A 20,123-nucleotide genomic window follows, 5' to 3' on the forward strand; every position below is an offset into this window, starting at 1 on the left:
TAAGGGGAAAGGCCCAAAGTGCTTTGCCAGCTTTATTTTGGGCATCTGCAAGTTAGCTCTGGGTTACAATGTACAGTGCATTCGTAAAGAAAATCTACAAGATTCTTTTCCTTGTTAAGTAGAGCTGGTAATGCTATTGCTAATTCCCTGGGGTGAAGTAACAACATAAACTTACTGTATGTGTAATATATTATTTATAATTATATATATATAACTGGTTATACATATTACTGGTTGTCCTGTGGACATATAAAGTGCTTGATTTGCCCACTACAATCAAGAGATTTACTAAAAGAATGAGTATTTTACTCTGAGCACTGCGCTTCAAAATGTTTTCTGAGTTCAGTAGTGTTGCTTCTAGGAGCTCAAAGTCTTCATGCCTGAGATGAGCTTCAGTTTTAAAGATGCAGCAGCTTTCCCTTGATGCTCTGTGTTTTTGATTCCCAGATATCAGCTGCTACTCATGTCTTCGCCGTTGCTAAGAACATCGTTGGTATTACCTTACTCTGAAAACGTGTCTGCAGTTTCCAGAAAATGGAGCATCGCAACATCACTTAAAGTACCCTGCTTTAAAGTACTGCTGGCAAGTGGCGTGGGCCTGATTATTTCTTTAGAAATGCTTTATCAGGAGGAGAATGCTTTTTTGTAAACATGAATTGCCCGGTTCTTTCACTGGGCTCTGGCTTCTTGTTTCAGGTCATTGACATGTTGATCTTTGCCTATTTTGCTTCGATATCCTTGGCTGACTCACGAGGTCTTTTCCCAAGGCTGGAGAATGTGGGAGCTTTCAAGAATGTTTCCATCGTGCCAACCCAAGCAGTATGTGGACTCCCAGACCGAAGCACTTTTTGTCATAGCTCTGCTGCTGCTGAAAGTATTCAGTTCTGTACCCAGCGGTTTTGTATTCAGGATTGCCCATATAGATCTTCACACCCTACCTACACTGCCCTTTTCTCAGCAGGCCTCAGCTGCATCACACCAGACAAGAATGATCTGCATCCCAACTCCCATAGCAATTCTACAAGTTTTGTTTTTGGAAATCACAAGAACTGCTTTTCTTCTTCTCCTTCTCCAAGGCTGATATCATCATTTACTTTAGCTGTATGGTTGAAACCTGAGCAACAAGGTGTAATGTAAGTAGTAGTGTGGGTATAAGTTTTCCTAGGTTCCAAAAGCCAGTAGTAGTGAAGATCATTGCAGTCTGAATTCAAAACCAGAAGTGAAGGCTAACAATATAGAATTCATGCTATTGAAGACTCACTCTTCTAGTTGTTTCCCCATTTAAATTTTTTTCTCTTCTATGGTTGAAGTAGACCATGACAAAAAAAATGTGTTAAAATAGTTTATTGCAGGCAAATGTGTTTGTGCAGGAAATCGTTTATTTTCTATAGCTTAGCTTGACCTTTGGTCTTAGCCTCCAAAGCCTAAACCAGACTCAGAGTGAGTTTTAAGGCCTGGAAACTCATAATGCAAATAATTAATATTTTCAAAGTCTTGATCTGGGTTTATATAAATACCATTTCCTTACTAGGGTATAGCATTTTCATTGGCCATGTAGTTCTCTCAGGCCTTGGGACTGTTTTCTTCATCCTCGTTTCCCCAAGAAGAGCTGTTTTGTTTGACTCATGGAAGATGTTCAGTAATATAAATTGAATGTATAAAAAACCCTCCATCTCTAAAAAGATATAGCTTTTAGTTCTTTATCTTGTGGTATTTTCATTTTCCAATTAGTTAAGAAATATGTAGGTAATGTGAGAGATTCTCAAAAGCTTTCATGCTGTTCATCCCAGAGAAATGCCTTCAATGAGTCTGGGTCTTATTACTGCCATTTTTTGTTATTTAATCACCAGTTTTCATTCTGTAATCTGTTCTCAAGCTGATATCTAATGAGTTTCTCCTAAATATTTATTGCCAACTTGGAGATTTTAATATATAGGACCATTGTGAGGAATTTTTGCTTATCTTTTGTCTTCCTAGAGGGCTTTTGGCCCTTTCTCTTGTGACATTTTCTTTGTATGACAGCGTTGACTGGATATCTAAAAACTTGTGAAACAAACCAGAAAAGTATTACAATCTCATAAGCAAATAGGACTTAAATGTCTTTGGTGTTTAGTTTCAATTTGCCAAGTGAAAGTTGGCATGTCTTCATTTTGTTTTAAATTTGGATTAATCAGAAAATTAATCACAAACCATTCCAATTTCTATATCTCTCCTCAAAGAAAACCTTGTTTTCTTACTGTTTGAAATTCTAGTAAATTCAAGCTACTCAGTTTATATAATTAGTATCCAACGAGTTTTAAAACATTGTCTTTTGACAAGTAGGGCTAAGACAAAATATCCTTCTGAGCTTGTAGGGGCATATCTGTACCAAATTCATCTTCTATTTACATCATTTTGTATAAATAAGAGAGAGAAGTATTTACAGGGTTGGAAGAACATGGTTAATGGTTTTGAGAGTTCCTTGTATCAAGGTCGTTTCCATTTTCAAAATTAAAATACCTTTGGGAATTGGGGGAATTTCGGGGTGTTTGCACTAGATAAGTAAAACAAACAAAACATGGATTATCCAATTATTGTTTATTCAGGAGCAGAATAAATCCAGTTCCTAAATATTTTGCTACCTGCCTTCCTCTCACATTTATTATCTACCAAAGCTGGTATGTTTACAAGCAAACAAAATAGCAAGGAAGATAATCAATAACATATTAAGAAATGCATTTTCAGTAAGCTTGGGGAAATAAGTCTGCATTTGGTAAATACATTCTTGAGTAATGGTCGAATTCTCACTCGTAGATTTAAACTGAAGAAAAATGAATAGGGGAAACTCTTTTCAGGTTAAGACCTGATGGGTAGGGATAAAAACAAACTCACTTCAGTAAATTAGAAATATTCAACTACTGAAGGGTTTAATATACAATTTGCAGAATTTATATAAAATTTTTATTTCTACTTATATAAAACCTTTATTTCATCTAAATCTATTTACCTAAATTAAAAATATACTTGCACTTATAACTTTATTCCAAATATACATACAAAATACAGTAAAATTGTGACAGTAAAAGAGGGACTATTAGTGTTCTATAATCTTATTCTTACCTCCCAACTCAGGAAAAATTAGATGCAAGTGACAGATGCAAGTGAGAAGAAATTATCTGTGAAAAACGTACCCTTTAAGGAAAGCTTTAAACCATCTTTAACAGTAGTTCTTGATTGGCTCAATTTTATACCTTTGCCTCTCTGATACTTCCTACCAAATTTTATCACAAACTCATCATTTTCTGAGAGACTACTGTACACTAGGTGTCTGTGTGTATCCTCACAATACTCATGATCTAAATGATCTAATGGAGGGTACAGATGGATGACTGCTATTACCTAGGCAGTGCGGTGTGTTCAGGGAGCACAAAGTGATATACCTCAACCAACCCTGAGCCAGAAGAAGGGTGCCAGGACCAAGCATAATCATTCAGATGCCAGTGCTAAGTAGGAGGTAACCAGGTGAAGAAAGGAACCCAAGGTCTGAAAGGTGTGTCACTCTAATAAGGATAGAGATAACTTAAAATAATTTGATAACTGCCCTGACACAAGACCTAGAAGTTCTCTGAAAACTCGTCTACTTTTTCAAAATCGCATTTCACTGTGTTCTAGAAGGCTGAATGACCTTTCACCTCAGATATTTAACCTGATCTCAGTGCCTCAGTGGACTGTATGGTCATAGAGAGGTAGCCAGTCATCTTACAGACACTGGCTTTGGCTTTGGGCCAGTTGATGGGGTGAGTAGAGACTATAGCTGTCCATTCTTTATTTCACCATGGGAATTAAATAGAGCAATTCTGACTTCAGGGCTACCAATTTAGAGTCTTCCATAGACAATAAATTTGCTTTACATTAAAAAAAGAACAATTTGCACTGATGACTGACCACTCAAGCGACCTATAGTGTGTTGCACTACTTCCTCTAAAAGAAATAGCAGGAGAACTAATGAGTCAATAGCCTAAATGTTAGTTTTGTGGAATGATTCAACCACTTTAGTTTCCATCATGAATCTTTAATGAAGGGTGCTGAGGCTTTGGGGAATATATTGTAAATAAGAATTCTATTTTTATTGAAATAAAAGGATTTCTTCATTGGCATAAAGCTTGCATTGAATATAATGACATTCAGGCACTTATTCATAGTATACCATTTTGAGCAAAGTTTGGGGTCATTTTAACACCACTGTAACCGCACAATACTTTAGCATGTATTTTTGGTTGGATACTGACCTTTTCTCTCTTTTCTGGTTGCTTCCTAAGGTGTGTTATAGAAAAGACAGTAGATGGGCAGATTGTGTTCAAACTTACAATATCTGAGAAAGAGACCATGTTTTATTATCGCACAGTAAATGGTTTGCAACCTCCAATAAAAGTAATGACACTGGAGAGAATTCTTGTGAAGAAATGGATTCATCTTAGTGTGCAGGTGAGTAAAATAAAAAATACTTAACATTTGGTTAAACACAAGGATTTGTCTTCCTTTCTCTCCTTTAAATGGCATCTACTCACAAAATCTCCAGCAGTATCTTTGAGATTTCAGGTGTGTATAAATGATAACTAAAGAAGAAAAATATTTAAATGACCTAATGACGTATCTCTTGATATATTAGCATTTTCTCCCCCCAAATTGTTGTAAAAGCTCTCACAGAAACTTAAAGACAAGGCTGTCTGTAATTATAATATCCTCAGAAAATTTTTGTTTTATTGGGTTAGCATATTCCCTTTTGTTTAAAAATGTGTAAGAGCTTATTTGATGTCTGGTACTAATTTTACTAGTCATGGATATATTAATACCCCAGCTTGATTTTTACAGCTGTCTTTCTCAGATAGCAACTGATGACGTGAATAAAATGTGTCTGTTGCATTAAAACGGTGACCTTAGAACTAATGAACTTTACACTTGAGGCACTCAAGAGGTGTTATATTACTATTTTAGTTGTCAACCACAGTTTGTATGAGCCTTAGAAGCTGCTAAAGGCTGAGAGAGCTGTGACATGTCTGGTATTTACAGTCTCCAGAAGAGAGACACGGTTCATCCTTTTGCTTTTTCAGGGCACTGGAATGGCCCAATACAGTTAAAGCCACACTTGCCTTTCAAACCAGGTGTATTAGTCTGTTCTTGCACTGCTGTAAAAAATACCTGAGACTGGGTAATTTTTTTATAAAGAAAGGAGGTTTAATTGGATCATGGTTCTGTGGGCTATACAGGAAGCATGATTCTGGCATCTGCTCAGCTTCTGGAGAGACCTTAGGAAACTTACAATCATGGCAGCAGACAAAGGCTTAGCAAGCACTTCATGTGGCCAGAATAGGAGCAGGAGAGGGTAGGGGAGGTACTACACACCTTAAACAACCAGATCTTGTAGTGAGAACTCTATCAGGAGACTAGCACTAGGTGGATGGTGTTAAAGCACTGATGAGTGCTTTATGCCTCCATGTTCCAATCACCTCCCATCAAGTCCCACCACCAACGTTGGGGATTACAACTGGACATGAGGTTTGGGCAGGGACACAGAGCCAAATCATGTCACTCGGGGTGCTGGGTACCACAGTTTCCAGTGTGAGCTCTCATATAAGCATCCATCCAGTGGCTAATGTGAACCTCATTTGAAGTAGATGACACTTACACACTCATTCATTTTATAAAAATTATCTTTGATTTCTCACTTTTTTTAAAATTGTGAAGCAGATAATGAGTGTGCATCCTCAGAGGGTCTTGATAATTGTTATGTGGCTTTCAGATACTAAGGTATGAGTTTAGCAAATGTGATTGGCAGGGGTCAGTGTTTTCATACACAACTAGAGTTGAAATGATATACAAAGGGGACGTCATGTCTGACATCAAGCCTTGTCCATAGGACACGATGGTTTCAGACTCTGAATGCTTATGCTCCATGTGTTCAGTAGTTAACAGATAGGAGACCGATTTGTCCCAGTCTTGAAGTTTCCATTGTCTTGAGATCTCCATTCTTCCCACTGACCAGTCCTATGGAATTGGGTTTTAATATTAAAAAAGTAGAAATAGAAACTGTTAAAGACAATGCCATCTTTGTAGAAGATGCCAAATAGATATGTTTGTTGCATATTTTTGTATCAACAATGACAAAAAATTCTCTTTACTTGCCTTTATTTTGTGTTATCTGTGAAACTGTGCCATGTTTTGGCAGGCAGTAGTACATTAAAAGCTTTACAAAGAAAGTTTAAAATCTAAATGCAGAGAGGTAACCATGACTGAATTACTCTCTTGGGAATAAAATGCTCTTAGAGTGCCTATTGAAATCAGCATTATCATTTCAATACATGTCAAATATGAGTCATTTCCTAGTTTAGGCAAAATTTCTTCATAAATCTTTAAATCTTTCCCTTCTTTCAAGAAAAGGTTAAAGTACTTATGATTTAATGAGACTGCTTTATTTCATAACTGTTTGACTATCAAGAGAAAACTTGTCCTTTCCGATTTGTACACTCTTTTATTTATTTTTTTGCATAAGTTTTAAACTCTTCTGAATTTTATATTAAAACTACAGAACTAGACAGTCACAAAATGTTAGAACCGTTCAGATCTGTCATTTAATCATCTAGCACTTATTAAATATTTGAGTGGTACCCAGCATTATGGGAGTCTGTATACACTCAAATGAAAATTGAAGAGCAATTATTTACTCTAAAATGGAGATCTATATAAGGTTCCTTTATATTGGATACCAGTCTGAATATGTTTAAGGTATCATGAAATTTATAAAAATCTATATTATAGTTTTTTGTTTTTTTTTTTAGACAGAGTTTCTCCCTTGTTGCCCAGGCTGGAGTGCAATGGCATGATCTTGGCTCATTGCAACCTCCATCTCCAGAGTTCAAGAGATTCTCCTGCCTCAGCCTCCCGAATAGCTGGGATTACAGGTGCCCACCACCACACTGGCTAATTTTTTAGGTATTTTTAGTAGAGAGAGGGTTTCACCATGTTGGCCAGGCTGGTCTCAAACTCCTGACCTCAGGTGATCCACCTGCCTTGGCCTCCCAAAGTGTTGGGATTACAGGCGTGAGCCACAGTGCCCCGCCTACAGTTTTAATAAGGAATGTACTAATTGCTCAAAAGTTGTTAAAAGAAGTAATGGAATTAGGTCTAACATTTAAGTCTCTAATCCATCTTGAATTAATCTTCGTATAAGGAGTAAGGAAAGGATCCAGTTTCAGCTTTCTACTTATGGCTAGCCAATTTTCCCAGCACCATTTATTAAATAGGGAATCCTTTCCCCATTTCTTGTTTCTCTCAGGTTTGTCAAAGATCAGATGGCTGTAGATGTGTGGTATTATTTCTGAGGACTCTGTTCTGTTCCATTGGTCTATAGCTCTGTTTCGGTACCAGTACCATGCTGTTTTGGTTACTGTAGCCTTGTAGTATAGTTTGAAGTCAGGTAGCGTGACGCCTCCAGCTTTGTCCTTTTGACTTAGGATTGTCTTGGCAATGCGGGCTCTTTTTTGGTTCCATATGAACTTTAAAGCAGTGAACAGACATTTCTCAAAAGAAGACATTCATACAGCCAACAGACACATGAAAAAATGCTCATCATCACTCGCCATCAGAGAAATGCAAATCAAAACCACAATGAGATACCATCTCACACCAGTTAGAATGGCAATCATTAAAAAATCAGGAAACAACAGTTGTTGGAGAGGATGTGGAGAAACAGGAACACTTTTACACTGTTGGTGGGATTGTAAACTAGTTCAACCATTATGGAAAACAGTATGGCAATTCCTCAAGGATCTAGAACTAGATGTACCATATGACCCAGCCATCCCACTACTGGGTGTATACCCAAAGGATTATAAGTTATTCTACTACAAAGACACATGCACACGTATGTTTATTGCGGCACTATTCACAATAGCAAAGACTTGGAATCAACCCAAATGTCCATCTGTGACAGACTGGATTAAGAAAATGTGGCACATATACACTATGGAATACTATGCAGCCATAAAAAAGGATGAGTTTGCGTCCTTTGTAGGGACATGGATGCAGCTGGAAACCATCATTCTTAGCAAACTATCACAAGAAGAGAAAACCAAACACCGCATGTTCTCACTCATAGGTAGGAACTGAACAATGAGATCACTTGGACTCGGGAAGGGGAACATCACACACTGGGGCCTATCATGAGGAGGGAGGAGGGGGGAGGGATTGCATTGGGGAGTTATATATGATATAAATGATGAATTGATGGGTGCTGACGAGTTGATGGGTGCAGCACACCAACATGGCACAAATATACATATGTAACGAGACTGCACGTTATGCACATGTACCCTAGAACTTAAAGTATAATTAAAAAAAAAAAAAAAAAAGAAGTAATGGAGGCCAGGTGCGGTGGTTCATGCCTGTCATCCCAGCATTTTGGGAGGTGGAAGGGAATGTATAGCTTGAACCAGGAGTTCGAGGCCAACCTGGGCAACATGGCAAAACCTCGTCTCTACAAAAAAACACCCTAAAAAAATTAGCCAGGTGTGATGGTGCATGCCTGTAGACCCAGCTACTCAGGAGGCTGAGGCTAAAGTGGAAAGATCACCTAAACCCGGAAGTCAAGGCTTCAGTGACCCATGATCATGCCACTGCATTCCAGCCCCGATGAAAGAGCAAGATCCTGTCTCAAAAAAAAAAAAAAAAAAAAAAAAAAAAAAAAAAAAAAAAAAAGCGATAGGAAGGACAGGAGATTAGGAGTTGGGAAATCTGATTTAGGTTATGCTACTCTGTAGTCTTAAAAATAAAATTTATAGGAATCCATATGATAGCTGTCTAATAAAGAATGTACTAATTGCTTAAATATTGTTATAAGAAGTAATGGAAGCTGGGCACAGTGGCTCACACCTATACCCTGCCCGTCTCAACGTCTCAAACTGAGTCATTTGACTCAGTTTCCCCAGTTACATAAGAAGATTGAACTAGATGAACAAAATGAGGGCCTCTTGAATTCTTCATAAAAAAGTAAGTGGAGTGTGGAGTGTAGCACAAGTCATTAAAGTATGGCAAGCTGTTGAGCTGTGTAGGGTTATTTAGATAGTAAGTGACAGAGCCAGCCCCATTAACCAATGACCAGTCTATTCTTCTTCTGTCTTCTCCCATGCTGTCTGGTATTTACATAAAAACATTTGTTTTTGCTAGCTTTTATGGGCAAAATACGGAGAAATGTAGCTTGTTACTATTCCATTGTATAACTGCAAGAACATTTGCAGAAAAAATATTTAATGCAAAATGTAACTTACTGTTAAATGATCATATAATGCATCTAAACTCCATTTAATTTGGGGATTAGGGACTTTTATCATGCTAGGCATAGGATAGAACAAATGATTAATAATCTTGTTTAGTCAAGTTTCAAACTACAAACCTGAACTTTATGTATATGTGTATTTTCAGCCATCTTCCAAATGGCCACAAATTGATGAATTTATACAGTGTGTATATTTCTGTGCATGTGTAAAACTAAAACATACAACTCTATTCGTGGAATAGCCCAGAAACCAGAATTTTACTTTGCTGTTTATAGTGATTTTATACTGGTTTGCTTATACCTGGTGACATAAAATTAATTAGCAGATCTCAACTTATGCTTTCTCAGACAGTTCACTTGGTACCAGCTTCCCATCAGTAAAATCAGAATTCTGATTTACCAAAATCAGAAAAAAATGGTTTTAAATAGTTAAATCTCTGGGGGAAATGATGCCAGGAAATCCAGACATACCAAAATTGGAAATTGAATTTCCTAAACAAACAAACAAACAAAATGCTCAATATTGCTATGGTAATGAATCTCACAGCTTTCATTCTACAACTAGCATTTTAAAGCCTCAACTTGTTGGAAAATGATTCGTGTTTAAATTAATATTCATTTAGGGACTTCAATCTGACAGAATTGCCAATTGAAATTGTACTTTGGGGTTTAATATATTGGCTATTTCAAATTATATCAAGCTAAAATTCATTATGTCATCTTTTATACTAAAACTAGAAAAAAATCAATTCATACTTTTTATTATCATATAGGGAACACTGATAATATTAGCAAAAATTTTAAAGCTTAGTTTTCATATTGAATCAGCACATGGTGTAGTTATAAGATTTCCTTCGATTACTCTTATAAAAGTTTTAAAATACGTAAAAAAATTTACTTTAGCATTTTGTTATGGATTGGTAAATAAAACAATTTGGAAATAAGTAGATGTGTTTAGTGGCATTTCGTTTAAAAGTAAAACTTTATGGTTTTCTTTGAAAATATATTTTGCCTTAAGCAGTTCCACACATTTTATAGTACAAATAGCATCAAAGAATCATCAGTATAGTCATCCTTCTAGTAATTATGCAGAATTGCAGTAAGACAATTACTACAATTTGAAGCTGATGAAATACTACAGCTGTGGAACTAAGAAATGATTTAGCGTTGGGCTTGTTCACATTTTCTATGCTCTTTTGAGGGCTCATTGATACATTGACGATTCAAGAGCCATAGATGACTCTAGCTACAATAGTGTGATAAAGAGCAGTTCTAATATGATACAATGAAGAAAAAAATGCATGGGTAAATAAAGTTTTAGGGATCAATAGATGAAGGATAGGAGTTTCATAATCATAGTTTGTTCATGAAGTATGCTCTTTTGATTTATGTATTCAATCTAAGAAAGAAAATCTATTGATGGTTCTGGAGGAAAAGAAAATGCAATTTAACCAACATTTGTTAGAATAGATAAACCAAGTCTCTCAATTAATCTCTGAACTGTATGCCCATGTGCACACTTTATAAAGGTGTTTCCGTGTTCCTATTGATTGAGGGAACATAAAACAACCATGTCACCTTATGGAAGCCTCCTCATTCAGTTCAGTAAGCTCTAGGGTGTAGAATTCTCATAAGAATAACATCCCAGCCCCACTCCCACTCCAAGAGAATCTCAATCCATATTACTTCTTTAATATATCATTGCATTTAACTCTGACTGTGTGTGTGTGTGTGTGTGTATGCATGTGTAAGTATGCATGTATGTGTGTGCTAAATGTTTCTGTGTGCAAATCCTTCTCTTTATTTCTAGCCAGCTGAGTTAACAGCTCAAGTTAGCTGAATAGTTTTGGGTTATTCAAAATAAAGGAGTTAAGATCTATAGAATATAATGAAGTTTTTCAAAACAATCAGTTACAAATTATCATAGCTGCTATTAATCGCTGATTTATGTGCACTATATTAAACATGTTACATACTTGCAGTTATACAATGAAATAGTGACATACTTGTAACATGTTTAATATAGTGTTAATAATAGTTATATGCCATTGACTTATATTATCTCCATTATAGAGATTTTAAAAAATTAGCCTTAGGAAATTTAAACTACCTGCCTACATTTATAGTCTCAAGTTTCTCTGACCTTAAACTAAAAATAATAACTTGCCATGAACCTGAGTCACTGAGCAGATCTAAACAATAGTTTTTAAAATTCTCCAAACTGAAAGAAAAAAAAAAATGGCACAGAAACCCAAAAGAACTGAAAACATGTATTTGTAATGTAAATGTAATTTTGTATATTTATACAAACATTTGTAATGCTTCAGATATTTACATGATTTATACAAATAATTAAATATATTTTGTAACTATGCCCTTCATTGATACAAGCAGTTTAACTGTACAACAGAATGTAATTTTGTATAAAGTTCTGCTCAATATTTCCATGTTTTATGGCAGTTGGGATAGACTACAATGGCTTAAAGAAAGAATATTTCCCTTAAGCCAGTCTGATCACCTGACCCATGCCATATAGAATCAACCCTTATTATGATAAAATATAAAGAAGGAAGCACTGCTACTTGATTATGGAAGAGGTAAAACCATCCAAGTAAAAAAGTATTCTCTGTGAATTTTTGGCATGTGATTTTAAAATGCAATATTTAAGCAGAAGGCAAGGCTTTAATTCTTGATCTTTTAGTAAAAAATTGTGTAACCCTGGGAAAACTATGTAACTCCTCAAAATGTTAGGATACCCATTACAAATTGGAAACAAACAAACTTGACCTATTTAGCTTACACCATAAATTTGAATATGTAAAGAAAATAATGTCTGCTAAAACACTTTATAGCCTGTAACTTCCTGCTATGATGGAGCTTACAGTCTATTCAGAGGATAAGCAATCAAATAATTATACCAATAAAAGCAAAATTATAATTGTGGTAAGTGCTACATGATCATATGAAGAATGATTTGGTCAAACCACTGAAGTCAAGAAAGGCTTCCTTGAGTAAATGTTATTGAATATGTATATTAGTTTTCTAGGCCTGTACTAAAAAATTATCACAAACTGGTGACTTAAAACAATAGTTAATTCATTGTTGAAGAGTTATGGAGGCTAGAATGCTGAAATCAAAGTGTTAGAAGGGCCATGCTCTTTCTGAAACCTCTAGAATCCTTCCCTGCCTCTTCCAGCATCTGGTGTTTGCACAGACACCTGAGTATGTGATTGTGATACCTCCTGGGATTTGTCTGCCCACAGCAAGATTGGGAACCCAGAAAGGGAAGCAGGAGTGCCCAGGGTAGCCACCACCTACCGCATGAGGAACAGAGCTGGCGGCAATCCTTGACGCTCCTTAGCTTGTAGCAGCCTCTGCCTCCATTATCGTATGGTCCTCTCCTCCGATCGTGTGTGCCTTCCCTTCTTACAAGGACATTAGTCGTAGTGGATTAGGGTTCTTCCTAATTCAGTAGGACTCAACGTAACTCAATGACAGCCAAAAAGACACTACCCAAATAAGGTCAGAGTCACAGACACATAGGGTTAGGGCTTCAGTATGACTTTTGATGGGACACAATTCAACTGATTGTAAGATTTATTCAAAAGAATGCATAGGATCCAACTGGGCAAGAGAGTTGATAAGAACATTCCATAAATGCATAGCAAATAGTGTAAATGCCCTTTTGTAAAAAGAAATATGTTACATAGACTAAAAGACCAATGTGGTTAGAGTGTAGCTGGCAAAGTGGGACATGGTGTGAAATGAGGACAGAACAGTAGGAAGAGGCTATGTGTTAAAGAGAATCATTGGATATGTTAAGATTTTTTAAATGGGACTCTATTGAAATGTTTTATGTGAAGGACAGGAGATGAGGGATGAGGGTAATGAAGGAAAACCTATGACATGCACAGATTATCTTTTCCTAAAGACTACTTGGCTGCAGTGAGGGAGAATGGTTTGCCTGAAGACAAGTGAGAAGGGTTGTTTTGGTATTTTCATGGCCCAAGTCAGACGTAAGTGTTACTTACTTAGATCATGAAGACAATAGTGAATACGTAAATGAGTGGTCAGCTTTGAGAGAAGTTTAAGAATTAAACTAAAGGGCGTGTTGATGAAGGAATGTGTAATTTGAGGGAAAAGGGAGTTGATGAATCCCAGCTTTCTTGCTTATATAATTGTAGGTGCAGTGATTTCTTGTTCCCAAATAGAAATACTGGAAGAGAATCAGAATTTGAATATGCAGCACATATGAGTTAGATTCCAGTTTAGGGTAATAATTCTTAACTATAGAAATTATTAGCATTATTGGGAAACTGTAAAAAATATTCTGATGCCCATACCCCTTTGGTCTAGGTGGGGCGCAGGCATTATTTCTTTCTTTCTTCCTGCCCTGATGGATTTAAAAAGGGTGTAACAAAAGAAAATGTCAGTCTACCATTGATGAGCATTTAGGGTGGCTCCATATCTTTGCTATTGTGAACAGTGCTGCAATGAACACATCTGTGCATGAGTCTTTATGATAGAATGACTCGGATTCCTTTGGGTATATATCCAGTAATGGGATTGCTGGGTATAATGGTAGTTCTGCTTTTTGGTGTTTGAGGAATTGTCACACTGTTTTCCCTAATGGTTGAAGTAATTTATACTCCCAAAATCAGCATATTAAACATTCCTTTTTCTCTGCAACCTCACTAGCACTGTTGTTTCTTGACTTTTTAAAGAACAGACATTCTGACTGATGTGATATGGTATCTCTCATTGTGGTTTTGATTTACATTTCTCCAATGGACAGTGATGTTGAACTTTTTTCATATGCTTGTTGGCCACATGTATGTCTTCTTTTGAAAAGGGTCTATTTATGTCCTTTGCCCACTTTTTAATAGGGCTGTTTGTTTTTTTCTTGTAGATTTGTTGAAGTTTGTTATAGAGGCCAGCTATCTGACCTTTGTCAGATGCATAGTTGGCAAACCTTTTCTCTCATTCTATAGGCTGTCTGTTCACTCTGTTGATAGTTCTTTTTGCTGTGCAGACTCTTTAGTTTAATTTGAGCCCATTTGTCAATTTTTGTTTTTATTGCAATTGCTTTTGGCATCTTTGTCATGAAATCTTTGCTGTTCCTATTTCCTATGTCCAGAATGCTGTTGCCTAGATTGTCTTTCAGGCTTTTAGTTTTGGGTCTTACATTTAAGTGTTTATTCCAACTTGAGTTGATTTTTATATATGGTATAAGGAAGGGTTCCAGTTTCAGTCTTCTGCGTATGGCTAGCCAGCTATCCCAACATTTATTGAATAGGGAGTCCTTTATTCATTGTTTGTTTTTGTCAGCTTTCTCAAAGATCAGATGGTTGTAGGTGTGGTGGCCTTGGTGGCCTTATTTTTGGGCTTTCTATTCTTTTTCATTGTCTATGTGTCTGTTTTTGTACCAGATTCATGCTGTTTTGGTTACTGTAGCCCTGTAGTATAGTTTGCAGTCAAGTAATGCAATGCCTCCAGCTTTGTTCGTTTTGTGTAGGATTGTCTGTCAATTTGGGCTCATTTTTGGTTTTATATGAATTTTAAAACAGTTTTGTTGTTGTTGTTGTTCTTCAAAGAATGTCATTGCTTGTTTGATAGAAATAGCATTGAATCTGTAAATTGCTTTGGGCATTATGGCCATTATAACGATATTGTTTCTTCCTATCCATGAGCATGAGATGTCACACAGACCGATGACATTTGTTTGTGTCATCTCTTATTTATTTGAGCAGCGCTTTGCAACTCTCATTGTAGAGATCTTTCCCCACCCTGGTTAGCTGTATTACTAGGTATTTTATTCTTTTTGTGGTGATTGTTTCACCTGCTTCTAATCAAATCTATTTAGTAGCTGTTATTAAACTGTGTAGCCATTAGTATATAGTAGAACTCCATTATTCTTGGTTTTGTTTTCTGTTGTTTGTTACCCACAGTCAACCACAGTCTGAAAATATCAAATGGAAAATTTCAGAAGTAAACAATTCATAAGTTTTAAATTGAGTGCTGTTCTGTGTAGTGTGATGACATGTCAGGTGGTCACAGCTACCTCCTGCCTGGGAGGTGAAGCATCCCTTTGTCCAGCAGCTTCTCCTTATTGTCTATGCCCCTAAACCTTCAGTCCATAGTAGCCCTCTTAGTAATCAGATCAGCTGTTGCTGTATCACAGTTGTCAGTTGTGTTCAGGGAAACTGTATTTTACTTCTTAATGGCCTCAAAGTGCAATAATAATAATGCTGGCAATTTGGCTATGCCAAGAAGCCATAAAGTCCCTCTTTTAAATGAAAAGGTAAACACTCTCAACTTAACAAACAAAAGAAAAAGATCATATGCTGAAGTTACTAAGAACTACAGTGTAAGAATGTATCTTCTGTCCTTGAAATTCTGAAAAAATATATTGTTATAATTGTTCTATTTTGATAGTTATTGCTAATCTCTTACTGGACCTAATTTATAAAAATTAAACTTTATCTTGGGTATGTATGTATAGGAAAAAACATAGCATATATAAGCTTCAGTACTATCCACGGTTTCAGGCATCCATTGGGAGTCTTGTAACATATCCTCAATGGATAAGAGGGGACTACTGTATGCACAATATATGTAAATACTCAAAAAGAGTTTTGTTTAGCTAGTGTGTGTAAGAAGATTATCACAAGTCACACCATAGTGTTTGCCTTTTGCTAGTCTGAATGTTATCAGTCTAATATTTTATAGCAAAAATTTAAGTTCAGTGAAAACTTCCCTACGGAAACACTTCCAATCAAGATCTACAGCAAGCCATGAATAAATTAACATTTAAACTTGAAAACTGATAGTTGAAGAAGAATTTAGCAATTAATAATTTCTGCTAGAAAATGGTGGTTTCTCAGCCAATAGTTACAAAGTATATAATACATGTAAAAGGAAATATATACAAATATCATATTGGACATATATTACATATACTACTAAAATTGAAAATTGCTATAAATATAAGAGTATGTTCCAATGTCCACTTATTTCTTTTTTAACAACCTCTAGTCTTGAAAATGCCACTATGGTAATTCTGTCAAATTTGTAAAGGTTGGAATTTGATGGTAGTGGTTTTGAAAACCTGTATTATCTAATGGAATTGTCATTTGTATTATATCATTTTCACCTAAAAGCCAAATACAATAAGACTTAAATTATTTTTGCTTTTTTTGTGGGTAGTCATTTTTGTGCCCAAAGGGCTAACTGATGCCTTCAGTTATACATGAACAATTCCCACTAATGCCAGAAAGAACAGTGTGCATATAACCTAGGGCAGAATTTGGCCTATGGAATGTATCACTCAGTAATGGAATGGAGAATATGACTTTATTTAAACATGGACTTGAATAGTTTTATTTTTCCTTACTGTTTCCCTTGGCATTTCTCTCTGTAAAGTGCAACATTCAAAAGTATTCTATGCAGCTGTAGTGCCCTGGGATGCATAATAAGGGCATATGTTCAACGCAAGTTTAAATATCCATATGAGCCAAAGACAGAGTAATCAACATTTAAAAAATTAAGACCACTTTTCCAAGAATGAAAACCTTTAATAGGTTAGCTAATTTTAGAGTTATTTAACAACTGTGAAAAATTATTAGTATTTAGAAACATGCATATATAATTATATACAATGTCTTATGTCAGACAGCAATTTCATTCTGCCCTCTAATGATCACATGACATAATTCTGAAAAAAGTCAAACAGTATGTTCTAGAAGAAAAAAAAAAAAATTGGTTCATTTTTGCTTATGCTTAGTGTTCAATTGTTTTCAACCTGGGGAGGGAGGAAGGGAAAGAAAGAAGGAAAGAAAGAAGAAAGCAAGAAAGGAAGGAAGAAGGAGAGGAAGGAAAGATGGAAGTCATGTGACATAGCTAGGGATTTGGGGCAAAATTCAAGTCCCATGTTTTCCTTGATGGAAAGCCGAGGAACCCGAGGAAGAGAGTCAACCCACGCCAATTTCACTGTGGTAGAAGTGACCAAGAAAGTTTAGATTATGGATGTATAGTAGGTAATTTTAGGTTGTTTGTTGTCTGGGATATAAACCCATTGTGTTATTCCAGTTATTTGGCCAAAATGTTCCATGTAACCATTTTGGTGTGCTGGCACTTTAGGGAATTTGTAATAAGTGGTTGTGTTCAATGTTTGGGTTGAATACAAGGTAGGTAGAAAAGGACAATCAAAGGAATTAGCTGCAAATGAGATGAAATCTATGGGAACACATATTGAGAAAACTGGTGACCATTATATTTAATCCTCTGAAATACCTGCAACAATCTGAGAACAAGGTAGGTGGCAAGACACACTTATAAATATTAGAGAAACACAGGACTCCATACATTTTGAAAACTGGGGAGTACTGAACTTGGAGAGGCCTAGTACAGGTAGTGCTTGTTGGTTTGCATATTTTTAAAATCACTTGACTGAGATCTGATTGACATAGAAAAGTCTGAACATGTTGCATGTATGCAACTTAATGAGTCTAAAGATAAATATATGCCCATGAAAGTATCACCATAATCTGTGACATAAACATATCCACCTATTGGTTTATTTTTAATTAAACTTTTTTTAAAGATAATCATAGGTTCACAGGCACTTGTGAGAAATAATACAGAAATCCCATGTCCCCTTCACTCCTTTGTTCTCATCAGTAACATCTTTTATAATTATGGTACAATATTGCAACCAGGATATAGACATTGATATAACCCATATTATTCACATTTCCCATTTTTCATATATTCCTATGTGTATATGTTTATATACATACGATTTTTAAAAATTTTATCCACCACAGCTGAGTTGCAGAAAAGTTCCATCACTACAAGGACACCTCAAGCTGCCTTTTTATAACCATGTCCACTGTTTCCCTTCCCCTACTGCTGCCCCAGGTGTCCCAAACTTCTGGTAACCACTCACTTGTACTCTATTTCTAAAATTTTATCTTTTCAAAATGTTGTATACATGGCATCACACAATATGTACTCTTTTGGGATTGTTTCTTTCTTTTTTACTCAACATAATTCTGTAGGGATTCATTCAAGTTGTTAAGGGTATTGATAGTCTACCTGATTGGAGCATAGCATTCCATGGTATGTGGGTACCATGGTTTGTTTAATCCTTCACCCATTGAAGGACATCTAGGTTATTTCTAATTTTGAGTTGTAACAAAGTTAAAGCATTCATGTGGATGTTTTTGTTAATATGCATATTCGTTTCTCTGGAATAAATGCTCAAGAGTGCAATAGCGTATGGCAGTTACATGTGTAGTGTTTTAAGAAACTCATTTCCAGAGTGGCTGTGCCATTTTAGAATTCTACCAGTGACATATGAGTGCTCCAGATTGTGCACATCCTTTGTAGCATTTGGTGTTATTACTATTTAAAATAAAATTTTAGCCATTCTGATAGACAATATATCACTGTGGTTTTATTTTGCATTTCTTTAATGACTAATGGTGTTCAGCATATTTTCGTGTGCTTATTTACCATTCATGTGTCCTATTCCGTGATGTTTCCCCATGTCTTCTACCCATTTTCTAATTTGATTGCTTATTTGTAGCTTGCTGTTTTTATTCTTTTTACAGGGTCTTGTTGAGATTGATTAGGTCCAGTTTATCAATCTTTCCTCTTATGTATTGTGCTTTCCATGTCAAGTCTATGAAGTCTTGCCTAATCTTAAATCCTGAATATTTTTTCTAAAAGTTATTTTATTTTATATTGTTAAATTTAAGCCTGTGTTTCAGGCCAGGCATGGTGGCTCATTCCTGTAATCCCCACACTTGAGGGTGCCGAGGTGGGTGAATTGCCTGAGCCCAGGACTTCGAGAGCAGCCTGGTTACCTTGTCTTTACAAAACATTAGCTGGGCATGGTGGTGTGTGCCTGTAGTCCCAGCTATGGGGGAGGCTAAGGTGGGAGAATCACTTGAGCTCTGGAGTTTGAGACCAGCCTGGGCAACTTGGTGAAACCTCATCTGTACTAAAAATACAGAAACAATCAGCTGGGCATAGTGGTGTGCACCTGTAGTCCCAACTGCTCAGGAGGCTGAGGTAGGAAGATCACCTGACCCCAGGAAGTTGAGGTTGCTGGGAGCAGCGATCATGCCACTGCACTCCAGCCTGGGCGACAGAGTGAGACCCTGGCTTTTTTTTTTTTTAAGCCTATGTTTCACTTTGAGTTAATATTTTTTTAAGATGTGAGATTTGGTTTTGGCCAGTGGATGTCCCAATAGCCCTTAGTTGAAAAGGTTATATCCTTCCTTCACTGAATTGCGTTTGCACATTTGTCAAATTTAGTAGAATATATTTATGTTGATTTATTTCAGAATTCTGTGTATATCCTTCCACCAATACCACATGTTCTTGAGTACTGTGAACTGTATTACCTAGTAGAGTGACTCCTTCTACTTTATCCTGCTATTTCAATTACAAAAAATAAAAATCCTTTTAGGGCCTATGATTTTCCATATAAATTTCACAATAAGCTTGTTGATGTTTTCAATATATCTTGTTTAGATTTTGATAGGAATTGCATTATATCTATAGAAGAATTTAGAGTGATTTGAAATCTTTTACTATGTTGAGTCCTCTAATATATAAACATGGTGTCAGTATCACCATTTAGGTCTTCTTTTATTGGCATTTTGTAATTTTTAGCACATACATTATAGTCTGTTCTCACCCTGCTATAAAGATTCTACCAGAGACTGGGTAATTTTAATTGACTCAGTTCCACATGGCTGGGAAGGCCTCAGGAAACTTACAATCATGGCAGAAGGTGAAGGGA

General features: G+C 36.1%; 1 protein-coding gene across 1 annotated transcript in view; it reads left to right on the plus strand.

Annotated features, from left to right (window-relative positions):
- Window positions 1–651: 651 nt before the first annotated feature.
- Window positions 652–20,123, plus strand: part of USH2A (usherin) — an 825,608-nt gene continuing 806,136 nt past the window's right edge. The window contains exons 1-2 of the mRNA XM_030936493.1: window positions 652–1,133; window positions 4,299–4,464. Of these exons, the coding sequence (XP_030792353.1) occupies window positions 652–1,133; window positions 4,299–4,464 (648 nt within the window). The remainder of the gene's footprint in view (window positions 1,134–4,298; window positions 4,465–20,123) is intronic.

The sequence above is a fragment of the Rhinopithecus roxellana genome, chromosome 8 (genome assembly GCF_007565055.1).
Source record: "Rhinopithecus roxellana isolate Shanxi Qingling chromosome 8, ASM756505v1, whole genome shotgun sequence".
Classification (NCBI taxonomy): Eukaryota; Metazoa; Chordata; class Mammalia; order Primates; family Cercopithecidae; genus Rhinopithecus; species Rhinopithecus roxellana.